Raw genomic sequence first — 13,994 nt, forward strand, 5'->3', positions numbered from 1 at the left:
TGGTGCAGGTGATGTTTTGTTGTCAGATACTTGTGCTGTCAAAGAAACGACAAATACTGTGTATATATACAAACGTCAGCAACGTCACTTTAAAAAAAAATCCTTGTATTGGTTGATATTTATTTGAAGCTACCATGGCAAAATTTCTGTGTGCATGCGTGACAGATTTCCCCAAAAGTCGCCTACGAATGACGTCAAGACGTATCGCATTGACGGTGATGACGCCGCTTAATCATTAAAAACTGCCATTAAAAAAAAGGACACAAAGTGTGATATAATTTGATGGACAAATGGCTTACTTGAAGTGACTAATGTAGTGGTTTCCTACCTTTTTGAATACGTCTGTAAAGAGATATCAGTCGAGAAAATAACTGTTGCAGCGAACATTTTCCATGTTTGCATCCGCAGACAGCAGTAGACTGAACTCGTCAGCCTCCGAGCAAAACTACTGCAGTCCGACAGAGCTCGGGCTGAACGGTACGGAGGGAGGCTAGCTAACATTAGACGAGAACCTAAGACAAATTGCGGGTGACAGGAGAGCCTGCGCAGAAGCTACGTCTTGTCCTGGTAAGTAAACGTAAGCTTAGCTACTGTACAGCCTACTGTGGTGACTAGCTAGCGCTAGTATTTGGCTTCCAGCTGCACAGTATCCCAGGTGTAAACTGTCTGGCCAGATGCAGAAATGGAAGCTAGCTAGGTTAGTTAGCTAGATCTGGATAGCTAGCTATATAATAAGATAATCAATTTGCTATAGTCACACTGGCTAGCAATATTTTGTTCTACAGAAATGAATGGTATTAAGAGCAATTGGATCCGAACGTATTGTAAATGACCAGCTACTACAAACTAGACAGTAGCTACAAAAAAGTTGCACTCGCGTGCAGAAATAATCATTGTAAAGGTTTCACGTGCAAAAGTGGTCTAGCTAGGACACATTTCAACTTCACTCTAATTACCATACAGTGAATGTGCTATTACCATTATGTAGTAATCCGTAAAGATTGTAGTTTATCAAGTGAAGTTGTTATAGGATGGAACCTGTCAAATACATTATTTTTTATTTCAGTCCAATATTGGAGGATTTAGCATGTGAATGAAACCATCACTAGCGGAAGGTCAATCCATTCCAGACACATCTCTTTACACAAAGTTATCTTGGAGGATAGCCCACCTACATCATGGCAAGCAGGAGGAAGTCAACAACACCTTGCATGGTCCTGCCATCTTCTAACGTGATGGAGGAGCAGGATGCAGACATGCAGGTGGTGGAGGGGAAGGATGGAGCTGAGAGCGCAGCAGAGAGACCTACAGATGCTGCTGTGGTCTCCACTGACCCAGAGACAGGTGGGGATAAGGTTTTATTCATGCACATCTTCAACATGTTGCTCACATCTGTTTCTTGAGATGTTATCACCTGGCTCGATCTTGACTGGCTGCATCACCGCTTGTTATGGCAACTGCTTTGCATCCGACTGCAAGGCGCTACAGAGGGTAGTGCGTACGGCCCGGTATATCACTGGGGACGAGCTCCATGCCATCCAGGACCTCTATACCAGGCGGTGTCAGAGGAAAGCCCTAGAAATTGTCAGACTCCAGCCACACAAGTCATAGACTGTTCTCTCTGCTACCACATGGCAAGCAGTGCCGATGCACCAAGTCTGGAACCAACAGGACCCTGAACAGCTTCTACCCCCAAGCCATAAAACTGTTAAATAGTTAGTCCGGGTAGCTATTGGTTAACTATCTGCATTTATCCTTTTTATCCTGTTGCCTAGTTACTTTGTCCCTACCTATATGTACATATCTACCTCAATTACCTGTTACCCCTGCACATCGACTCGGTGCTGGTACCCCTTATATATAGCCAAATGATCATTACTCATTGTGGATTTATACCTCGTGTTATGATTTTTCTATTTTTCTCTCTGTATTGTTGGGAAGGACCTGTCAGTAAGCATTTCACTGTTAGTCTACGCCTGCTGTTTACCAAGCATGTGACAAATAAAATGTGATTTGATTTTGTTCAGTAGGCACCAAACAGGAGAAAAGCTTTTGAAACCGAGTGAAATGGGGAGGTACTGTCCAATATGAAATGCTAATTACATTTACATTTACATTTTAGTCATTTAGCAGACGCTCTTATCCAGAGCGACTTACAGGAGCAATTAGGGTTAAGTGCCTTGCTCAAGGGCACATTTACGTCATTTAGCAGACGCTCTTATCCAGAGCGACTCACAAATTGGTGCATTCACCCTATAGCCAGTGGGATAACCACTTTACAATTTTTTTGACTTACTGTTTCAAAACGTTTTGCTATGGTGTGCTCTACTCCTGAACATAACCCTTGTTCTCTGATGTAGTTAAACTAACATAGCTGGGCAATTTACTTTTCAGAGCACGACATCAGTCAGTCCAGTGGAGAGGACGGTGTCACCCACACAGGGGTGAAACGCAGCAACCAACCAACCTTGGAGCAGACGGTCAGTGATCTTCTCTCGGATGGGGGTTACACACATCACGAGACGGAAGACGGCGACGACACCGCCTCAGCTGGCATCTCACTCAGCAAAACCCCCATCATGAAAATGAGGGGTAAATCCGAACCGAAGAGGATGGCCATGTCTCTGAAAGCAGCAGAGGAGAGCGACAGGATGGAAGAGGCTGAAGAGGAGCCTCTGGGGCTGGGTTCCCTCACTCCTGTAGAGATGATGAGCCCACATTACACTGAGTCCATGAAACACAGTGTTCTCCTGAACATTCCCAATAAGATGACGACATCATCAGAGCAGAAGAAATCTTCTGTCCTCAGCTCCAATCTGTCTGGACTTCAGCTCCCCCCTGGTTTAGCCCAGGTCCTCTCAGCTCTGCAGGCCCAGCAGGTGATCATATTTTCTAATTCTTTGAAATTGTAAATTGTATAAAACAAATCAGCTTTCACTGCTGTTGATATTATGTAATGTTCCTGATAAATAAGTGAATAATAACTCTGTGTTCTCTCGCTCTGTTCTCTCTCTCTCTGTCGCTCTCTCTCGCGCTCTCTTTCTCTCTCTTTCTCTCTCTCTGTCTCTCTCTCTCTGTCGCTCTCTCTCGCACTCTCTTTCTCTCTCTCTCTGTCTCTCTCTGTCGCTCTCTCTCGCTCTCTCTTTCTCTCTCTGTCTCTCTCTCGCTCTCTCTCGCACTCTTTCTCTCTCTCTCTCTGTCTCTCTCTGCCTCTCTCTCTCCCTCTGCCTCTCTCTCTGCCTCTCGCTCTCTTTCTTTCTCTCTCTCTCTGCGTCTGTCTGTCTGTCTCTCTCTCTCTCTCTCTCTCCCTCCCTCCCTCTCTTCCCCCCGCAGAGCGTCCAACCCCAGCTCCTCATCCCCGTCAGCAGTATCCCCTCCTACAACCAATCCATGGATACCAACACAGTCCTGGTCAACACCTACAAGAAGTTCCCCTACCCTTCAGTATCAGAGATCATGGGTCTGTCGGCTCAGACCAAATTCAGTGAGGAACAGATAAAGATCTGGTTCTCTGCCCAGCGTCTGAAGCACGGGGTCAGCTGGACTCCTGAGGAGGTGCTTTTCCTGTTAGATTCATATTTCTCTTATACCACAGTTACATTTTTTGGGACACAGTGTTTTTATTGTGCCTTTTTAAACTTCTTTTCACTCATTGAATATATATGTTTTAATTGTTGTTGCTCTGTTGAAAGGAGCGCTTGCAAGTACGCATTTCATTGTACCATTTACACTACGTGTATCCTGTGCATATGACAAATAAACTTTGATTTGATTTGAGGTGGAGGAGGCTAGGAGAAAGCAGTTCAACGGGACAGTGCACACGGTGCCTCAGACCATCACTGTTATCCCGGCCCACCAGCTCTCTGCTGCGGCCAACGGCCTGCAGTCTGTCCTCCAGACCTGCCAGATAGTAGGCCAGCCGGGCCTGGTTTTCACACAGGTTGGTACTTATTGATGATGATATGTATTATGACATATGGATGATATAATGTAATATTACTGTTTACAGTTTCTCAACTCTGTAATATGTCTTGTCAGTTGTAATATTGTGGAGTGACACAAACTTTTCTAAACTCTGAACAGGTTGGCACGCCTGTGACCACACCCATCACCTTGACAGTAGCAGGGATGCCAAGCCACAGCCAGGTCCCCAAGATGTCCTCCCACCAGACCAGCCCAGCGGTCAGTGAGATGAAGAGAGCCACCACTGTCCAGCCTCCCTCCCTGACCCCACAGGAGAACTCAGCCCTCAGCGCCGACCACTTTGGCATGCGGCCCAAGAAGTCCAAGGAGCAGCTGGCAGAGCTGAAAGCCAGCTACCTGAAGAACCACTTCGCCAGCGACGCGGAGATCGCCAGGCTCATGAATCTGACCGGCCTCACAAAAGGGGAGATCAAGAAGTGGTTCAGCGACACGCGCTACAACCAGCGCAACTCCAAGAACAGCAACGTCATCGTGTTCCATGACAGCCACAGCCCCAGGGGTCACAGCAGCGGCACCACCATCGTCATCGACTCCAGCGACGAGACCCCTCAGTCTCCACCGCCCACACCATCCGTCAAAGAGAAAGAGACGCGCCCCAAGACCTGGAACTCCTTCCCAGACTTCACATTGCAGAAGTTTAAGGAGAAGACACCAGAGCAGCTGGTGGTTCTAGAGGAGAGTTACCAGAAGGGAAGCACTCCATCTGACGACGAGTTGACCCGGCTGAGGACGGAGACCAAGCTGACCCGGAGAGAGATCGACGCCTGGTTCACAGAGAAGAGGAAGGTAGTGGAGGCAGAGTCACCTGATCTGAAAGCAGAGCGGATGGAGAGCGAGGCCACCTCGACTAGAAAAGGATCCCAGACCCCTCCGGGTGGCCGGCGGCCAAACAGGGGGGACAAGAACATCGGAAAGAAAACCCCAGAGCAGCTCCACGTCCTGAAGAGTGCCTTTGTCCGTACCCAGTGGCCCTCCACAGAGGAGTATGACAAGCTGGCAGAGGAGAGCGGGCTGCCCAGGGTCTACATAGTCAACTGGTTCGGAGACACCCGGTACTCCTTCAAGAACGGCAACCTCAAGTGGTTCTTCCACTACCAGAGCGGCAACGTAGAGGGACTGAACGGCAACAAGAACAGGAAGAGGAGGATACGTAACCGGGGCTGGGGGAGGTCTAGGAGCAGGAAGGCCAAGAGGTCAACCAGCACGGAGAAGTCACCACCACCGCCGCCCATCATCAAGTTCAAGTCTGGGAAAGACGTTCTGAAGGAGTATTACTTGAAGCACAAGGTGCTGAATGAGCAGGATCTGGACGAGCTTGTGGCCAAGTCTAGTATGGGATACGAGCAGGTGAGAGAGTGGTTCGCTGAGATACACAAGAGGGAAGATATGGGTGCTGATCCGTTCGGGGACGCTGAGGTAAACGAGGAAAAGTTGCCGGGTGAGAATGAGATGGCGCCTGAAGTGCAGGATGACACTGTGGTAGAGGAGGAAGAGGAGGAGGAGGAGGAGGATGACGACACTGATGAAAGTGATTCTTGGGAGCCCTCTCAGGGTGCCAGAAAAACACAGTCAGAGTAGTGGTGGACAGCTGGGCTGTGTTCGTTAGGCACCAAATGGAAGAAAACGGACTGAAACAGGGAGGGACTACATGGACTTGTCCAATTAGAAATGCCCATTTTTCGCTTTCTGTTGCAAAACATTTTGCTATGGTGTGCCCAAATGAACACAACCTTTTGGATTTAGTCAAACAGCACAAACGTATTTAGCTTTCTCTTATGCGTTTTAAAGGGTATCGTCTGAATGCAAGACTGAATGATAATATCTCACCAATACAAACAATATGTGCACCTTTTTTACACTGCTAGTGTAGGTCCATCTAGTCAAGAATTACAACCAGTACTTTAAATACCTATTTGAAATGAATTGGTCAGACATTAAAAATGCTGAAGTTCATTTGATAATACAATAACATTTGATATGATGATAATTCATAAAATGAATGAAACATTGACATCATTTGTTAATCTACAGTACTCGGCCCAATTATTGATGTGCAATTAAGAGGTACTTTTTTTAAATGCCTGATGTATCCGTTGTATCCCTATTATTATAGAGATGATAAAGTACTGTAAGTACCTTCATGGAATGAATGCAATGAATCATTTGAATTCAGATTATATTATGGGTTCCCCTTTGAAATTGATTGGAGGAGCTGCGGTGCCAAAGGAAACTAATTGAATGTGGATTCCTGTGCTATGAAAGAGTTAAAAAAATCAGGGACCTTGTTCATAAAGTGTCTGAGTAGTGTTGATCTAGGATCAGTTAAGCCTTTTAGATGATAAGGAGCCCATAGACAGACCCATGTCCCCATGTGAATCCTTAAAGAGATGGGTGTGGGGGCTTAAGAGGGTGTGAACATATTAGAGCTCTCTGGCAAGTGTGGAAAAACTTTGCAAGGCTTTTTCTCAAAACTGGGTATACAAGAGTATCAACGTTTAAAGCAACATAGCTTTCTCCAACTGTAGTGTATATTATACCATTATGAAGGTCTGAGTCTGTAGCTTTATACAATGTAAAGCTTTTTTGATTTTGATTTTTTTTTTAAAAGCAAATCACTTACATTTGACTTAAGCCCACGAAAGTGAGATTGTGTCACAAGATTACATAAGACGCTTTATGAAAAGGGCCCGGAGGCCCAGTATGTATGCTGTGAAGGAAACTGACAGTGTAGCACTTATAATTGTGCACTTTGCCCACTACTGTATTAAAGACATGCTCCGGAACTTTGGCGACTACTAAGTATTTTTTAAACCTCCCGCTTTGAACTGGATGTGTCAGTGTTCGTACATGCATAATCTATGAACAGAATTACTGTCTTACCTCAATCGGACATGAAATTCCCTACATTTTCCCCCAAGTGGGCCGGCCCTCTAGCAATTTGAGTTCTAGCCAATGAGCTTCACCCCCTCACTAGTTTTGCGTGACAGCAAGCAAGATGCACACACAGCAAAGTGAGAGAGAGAGAGCGAGAGCGATGACATGGTGCACATATCTGCACATATGTGAGGCAGTGGTTTCGTGCCCCGCCCCGCAAGGTCTCTGTGTTCTATGCCAGTGATGTGAGGTAGTACACAATTTTGTCAGGGACCACTTTTTTGGCTACTGGCTGAATGTATACAAAAGTACCGGAGAATCTCTTTAACATGTTTCTTGTAGGGAAAGAAAACGTTTCATTAGTCACCTTATATCCCTTCAGTGGCTTTTAAATACCAAATCTCTTTTTATATGAGCTCATTTTGAACACTGTAAAACAAAGTATTTTGCCTTGTATTGTCCTCCTCTGAAATGATTATATTTTCAAGAGGATGCACCTTATTGACTTGCCCTTCTCGTTGTGTATCAATTCCGAAGATGGGTATTGATATGGCACAAATGAAAATCAATGGACTGTATGTGGCCTACTGCTCCCAGTACAACCAACTGGCACAATGTGGGTCCCTTTTTCAATCATGTGAAACTCTGCTGACTTGGAAATGTGTAATGAGAGTTTTGATAATGATGATGTAAAACCTTTGTTTTTGAGACTGCAGTACTTGTATGTATGAAGACTAGTGTAGGATGACTTGATACAGGTCTGTTTTCAAACAAGTGTTTTTCTAATGTATGTCCAGTTGTACGTTTTGGATTGTTTTGCTTTTATTTTGAAAAAAGTATTCAGACTATGCTCTCCCCCACTAATTTCAATAGAAAGTTTTGACATGTGCACATTAGTAGAACCAAGACATTGTTTCTCACCTAGTAAGCCATGTCCTGTACGCTCGGGACACCCTCCTAGAATCTCAATCTAGAATCTAGTTGAAACATCACAACGATTTACAGGCAGACGGATGGATTCAGAACCTTTTTGAGGAGACAAAACGATGTGCCTGCGTAGCTCATTCTTTCTGAGCAGGATTTTATCAAGGAGGAGATCGTGGATGCCTCATGCTCATCATGAACATTTCAAATTGGACAACATGTTATGCTGTGAAATCTTGAACATTTTCATGCATGAACAGTTATTTGTACACCTAGTTAAGGTAAAATACGCATTTGTATTGTGAGATCCATATACTGCATGCAATAATCATCTGACTGGAGTCGAGAGACGTGAGCTTCTACAAATAGCATATTATGTGCTTGTATTAGACAAGTCGTTTTTTTAATGGTTTTATGTTTATTTATGATTAATCCCTTCTCTCGACTTCAACTAATAGCTTGTATGGCGTTCACTGTTAATGTGTACAATACTTTTTTTCAAAAATATTATTTGGCCCAGTGGCTCTTTGTCTTCGTCAGTTGGCAACTCTCAATGTATCCAAGTTACTCTTTTTGTACAGTAGACGTGACATTGTGACCATAGTACATTACTGTTTTATCCTAGGACAATAATTCTTACCTGTCTGTCCTCTTTGCTATTTCTCAATATTTAGGAAGAGCTTGTTTAGTACTAATACATAAGTTTCATACATAACAGTTTAATACATAACAGTTTAATACATAACTTAATACATAACAGTTTAATACATAACTTAATACATGCTTAGCAGTTTTCCTATTAGATTGTGTGTGTACATAATATTTAATCTACTGTCTTCCTAGTCTTTTTTAATATAGTGTTCTGCTAGCTACAACTCTAATGGATAATGGCAGTCAGTCTCCTTCCTCCTGTTGTATTCATTATGTTACCAATGAGAATAATATTTGCTTCTGGATATGTCAAGATGCTTTGGGAAAAGTGAGAAAGTTTATTTGCAAACCTGTAATGGAATTTGTAATGTTGAGACAGAGTAGTCTTGGAGCTGAAAACTCAGTGGAAAGAGCTTTAGTCCCCTGAGCTATAGACTGTGCAATGCTTTTTAATTTAAATCAAATTGTTTTTTGAGGCTGTGGCTTGATTTAGACAAAATATATATTTTATACTTGTTTGAGGACAAAATACACTACATTTGGATGAAAAGGCGTGTATTTTGGTGTTGTATAAAATATTTAACATCAAAATATGACTGGAGTTCTCTGCATGTTATGATATAAGATTATAGAAGAGCATTTCATTGAAGAAAGTAAAGCATCTGTCATTGGAACGTTATCACCTGGGAACTAATTCTATCGTTTTCTGTTTCCCAACGGTCATATTCGCTTGTAACACTGCACACGTTTATTTTGGTTTTTAGTGACGGTAATATTTGAAATCACTGTCATTCATCGTTTGAAATTGAGATTTTCGGTAGCACCTTTGACGATTCGGTGTTCGAGGAATCAAGAGAGAAGCCAACTGTTGTTGCACTGTCGTCTTACAATGCAAAGTTCTGTGAAGCAGAGGTGAGCGTTAACTAGCTACCCAACGTTAGGTAGCATCAGTTTTTTGCTAGCATTGCAATTATGCATATCTTTAACTACGAGTTATCTATTTCAACAGTGGTTTTGGGAGAGCATCGACCCAGAGGACTTTTTGGAAAAGCAAAAGATCTTCAAATTTCGAGCTGATATGGCGTACAGGCGAAAAAACTTCCAGGGATTGGCCTTTCTTCCCTTGAGTAATTTAGCTACACACTGTCTATCATAGCCATCTAGTATCCAAATACTTTTCTCATCTGTTAACTATATCCCTTTCCCCAGGAAGCTTTAAACGACTACACTACCTGCCTCTCCTATATCCCTGACTGCAACCTGACCATTAGTGGGACATAATGGAGGGGATGGTAAGGTGCTGGTGTCACCTGGGGAAGAGAGAGGCAGCCCTGGAGATCACAGAAACACTTGTAAGAACCGTTGCTGTTGAGTGAGTCTTATCTTTATACTTGCATGATACATTATTGTAACATAATATGGTCTTTGTTATACATTAATAATACAAAATACCTAGTCTCATACTCCACCAGCCAGCTCTTGTCTGGGGACGAGGTTACAATATACAAGTAAAATGGTTGTTTGAAAATGGAAGTTATAGTCAATCACAAGCTACACTTTCTCCATGGACAGAAAAACGAAGCCTCCAACACCTGTCACCTCACCGGTCTACTTCACCTGACCGAGAACATCCACGAGCGCTTCGGAGACCTCAGGAGCCAGGTCACGTGTCTGCAGCAGCTGTGTTCTCTCCACCCCTACCACCAGTGGCACTGAATGAAGCTGGCAGAAAGTGTAGTGTCGAGTCAATGTTGCTAATAATGCTGTAACAAAGGAGTCCGCTTATACTGAACTTTGATCATAAGTTTTATTCATATCACAAGATTTCAGCATAAGTGTACAGATGTCTAGATCACCCGGAGAGCAGTGTTTCCCCAAATTGCAATGTCTGCTCTGGTCTTTTTTGTCTCCATCCAGTATATATAATCTTCCCCAAAATATGGGTGGCTCCCTCTACTGTCCAATCCCCTGTCTTGTATGGGGCGTCACCCTAAAAACGGCTCTCTTTCTTCTAAATAAACATCCTCTCAAGTTCCACTTAAAACCTTATCAAAGTCATAATCTTAATACACTACAAAAGCTACCTTCATCTCCTCCATTCTCTGTCAACACCCTCAACCACCAGTCCTCTTCAACAGCGAGATGGTGTAGAGCATCAGTCTGAGGAGCAACTGAAGGAAGAGAGTGACGTCGTTTGGCTCAAGGCCTGCATGTGTTTTGTCCGGGCCAGGTAAATAATCAGTGAGAGAGACAAGCAGAGATCCTATTGGCTAATTCTATATGGAATTCCATGGATACAAACTTGTTGGGCACTCTTTAGGACTGGTTTCTCAAAATCAGATTGAGATTCTCCATTGAAAGTGCTTCTTAGTCCAGGAAAAGTCTTACTCTGTCTGGGAAATTGGCCCATGGCATAAAGCAGAGAGCATATTTACACTTTCACCCTAAATGTCACTGTTTAGCGCAGTCTTTGTTTTGGGGCGGCAGGTAGCTTAGTGGTTAAGAGCGTTGTGCCAGTAACCGAAAGGTCGCTGGTTCTAATCCCCGAGCCGACTAGGTGAAAAATCTGTCGATGTGCCCTTGAGCAAGGCACTTAACCCTAATTGCTCCTGTAAGTCGCTCTGGATAAGAGCGTCTGCTAAATGAATAAAATGTCAAAATGTTGTTTGACTGTATTACGTTGCCTTGCCAGACTCCTCCTCAGGGCATTAAAGGGCCAGCAGTCATCCTTTGTTCTCCAGAACAGTGAGAGAGCCCTACAGAAGGCTGATGAGGCTCTACAGTGTCTGGAGTCTAAAGATGCAACACTACAGCTCGTCTCTGAGGTGAGAGGTTATAGACAGGTGTAGGTTATACAGTGAGGGGAAAAAAGTATTTGATCCCCTGCTGATTTTGTACGTTTGTCCACTGACAAAGACATGATCAGTCTATAATTTTAATGGTAGGTTTATTTGAACAGTGAGTGACAATAACAACAAAAAAATCCAGAAAAACGCATGTCAAAAATGTTATAAATTGATTTGCATTTTAATGAGGGAAATAAGTATTTGACCCCCTGTCAATCAGAACGATTTCTGGCTCCCAGGTGTCTTTTATACAGGTAAGGAGCTGAGATTAGGAGCACACTCTTAAAGGGAGTGCTCCTAATCTCAGTTTGTTACCTGTATAAAAGACACCTGTTGTCATAAATGCTGTAGGTGGGTGTAGTGGTGGAATCAAGCGCAGGACACCGAAGTATAGTCCAAAAGACTTTAGTGGAATATCCAACAAGGAAAACAGAACAAACTTGCCCGAAGGCGAAACTACGCACGTAGGCGACAAACAAAAGGCGCACTACACAGGTGCGTAAAACGCTCCAACACAGTGGAGTAAAGCTCAACCGAGCGAATAAGGAAATCGACAAGCAAACATACGACAGGAACAATCACACACAAACACAGACACACCCAACGAGACTTAAATAGAACACTAATGAGGACTAACTAGACACAGGTGTACAACATCAAGACCAAACCAAACGAACATGAAACATAGATCGGTGGCAGCTACTACTCCGGGGACGACGACCGCCGATGCCTGCCCGAACCAGGAGGAGGAGCAGCCTCGGCCGAAACCGTGACACCTGTCCACAGAAGCAATCAATCAATCAGATTCCAAACTCTCCACCATGGCCAAGACCAAAGAGCTCTCCAAGGATGTCAGGGACAAGATTGTAGACCTACACAAGGCTGGAATGGGCTACAAGACCATCGCCAAGCAGCTTGGTGAGAAGGTGACAACAGTTGGTGTGATTATTCGCATATGGAAGAAACACAAAATAACTGTCAATCTCCCTCGGCCTGGGGCTCCATGCAAGATCTCACCTCGTGGAGTTGCAATGATCATGAGAACGGTGAGGAATCAGCCCAGAACTACACGGGAGGATCTTGTCAATGATCTCAAGGCAGCTGGGACCATAGTCACCAAGAAAACAATTGGTAACACACTATGCCGTGAAGGACTGAAATCCTGCAGCGCCCGCAAGGTCCCCCTGCTCAAGAAAGCACATATACAGGCCCGTCTGAAGTTTGCCAATGAACATCTGAATGATTCAGAGGAGAGCTGGGTGAAAGTGTTGTGGTCAGATGAGACCAAAATCGAGCTCTTTGCCATCAACTAAACTCGCCGTGTTTGGAGGAGGAGGAATGCTGCCTATGACCCCAAGAACACCATCCCCACCATCAAACATGGAGGTGGAAACATTATGCTTTGGGGGTGTTTTTCTGCTAAGGGGACAGGACAACTTCACAGCATCAAAGGGACGATGGACGGGGCCATGTACCGTCAAATCTTGGGTGAGAACCTCCTTCCCTCAGCCAGGGCATTGAAAATGGGTCGTGGATGGGTATTCCGGCATGACAATGACCCAAAACACACGGCCAAGGCAACAAAGGAGTGGCTCAAGAAGAAGCACATTAAGGTCCTGGAGTGGCCTAGCCAGTCTCCAGACCTTAATCCCACAGAAAATCTGTGGAGGGAGCTGAAGGTTCGAGTTGCCAAACGTCAGCCTCGAAACCTTAATGACTTGGAGAAGATCTGCAAAGAGGAGTGGGACAAAATCCCTCCTGAGATGTGTGCAAACCTGGTGGCCAACTACAAGAAACGTCTGACCTCTGATTGCCAACAAGGGTTTTGCCACCAAGTACTAAGTCATGTTTTGCAGAGGGGTTAAATACTTATTTCCCTCATTAAAATGCTAATCAATTTATAACATTTTTGACATGCGTTTTTCTGGATTTTTGTTGTTGTTATTCTGTCTCTCACTATTCAAATAAACCTACCATTAAAATTATAGACTGATCATGTCTTCGTCAGTGGGCAAACGTACAAAATCAGCATGGGATCAAATACTTTTTTCCCCTCACTGTACATATAGACTACTGTTCTCACATGGTATCTATGAATCAAATAATGTCCTGTAGTTTGTCATAGGGTATGTTTTAAATTAAAGGAAATGTGTGGCTTGCTGGCACCAAGATGTCATGGTTTTTGCTTTTTAGATGTATTACTATTGACGATGCACATGTTTTGACAATTTAAGAGGGTACACTTCTGACCAGATTGATCATGCATCGTTATTGATGATTTGCCCCTACAGGTGATGTCAGATCTAGTTCCAGAGAGGATGAGAGAAGACAACCAGGATGGAGAGAGCTTGGCAGATCTCTCTCTGAAGGTGGAACAGACGGGTACAGACAGGAGTACTGGAGGAGGACGGACCTAAACTACCCTCTGCAAAGACCTAACTAAGCTACACATTTTTGAATGTATTTATTTTTTATATTGCATGTAACAATGTGCTGCCCGCCCTATGAAATTGAATTTAATAAAATATTGTCACACTTTGATCTACAGTAAAGTTTAATTAGATAATTGCTTTATTGAATTTCAAAGTAGAACAAAGAACTTTTGATTTAACATTCTGCATTACATTTTTAGTCATTTAGCAGACGCTCTGAGAGCGACTCACAGGAGCAATTAGGGTTAAGTGCCTTGCTCAAGGGCACAGACAGATTTTTCAC

General features: G+C 43.8%; 1 protein-coding gene and 1 pseudogene across 1 annotated transcript; both read left to right on the forward strand.

Moving 5' to 3' along the window:
• Positions 1-478: 478 nt before the first annotated feature.
• Positions 479-6,767, forward strand: LOC121542771 (zinc fingers and homeoboxes protein 1-like). Its single transcript, XM_041852307.2, has 6 exons — positions 479-567; positions 1,067-1,344; positions 2,395-2,879; positions 3,334-3,555; positions 3,779-3,940; positions 4,084-6,767. Exons 2-6 carry the CDS (start codon positions 1,179-1,181, stop codon positions 5,560-5,562), a joined length of 2,514 nt encoding a protein of 837 aa, XP_041708241.1. The 5' UTR covers positions 479-567; positions 1,067-1,178; the 3' UTR covers positions 5,563-6,767.
• Positions 6,768-9,213: 2,446 nt separating this feature from the next.
• Positions 9,214-13,818, forward strand: LOC121543791 (annotated as a pseudogene).
• The last annotated feature ends 176 nt before the right edge of the window (positions 13,819-13,994 follow it).

This window comes from Coregonus clupeaformis, chromosome 28 (genome assembly GCF_020615455.1).
Source record: "Coregonus clupeaformis isolate EN_2021a chromosome 28, ASM2061545v1, whole genome shotgun sequence".
Taxonomy (NCBI): Eukaryota; Metazoa; Chordata; class Actinopteri; order Salmoniformes; family Salmonidae; genus Coregonus; species Coregonus clupeaformis.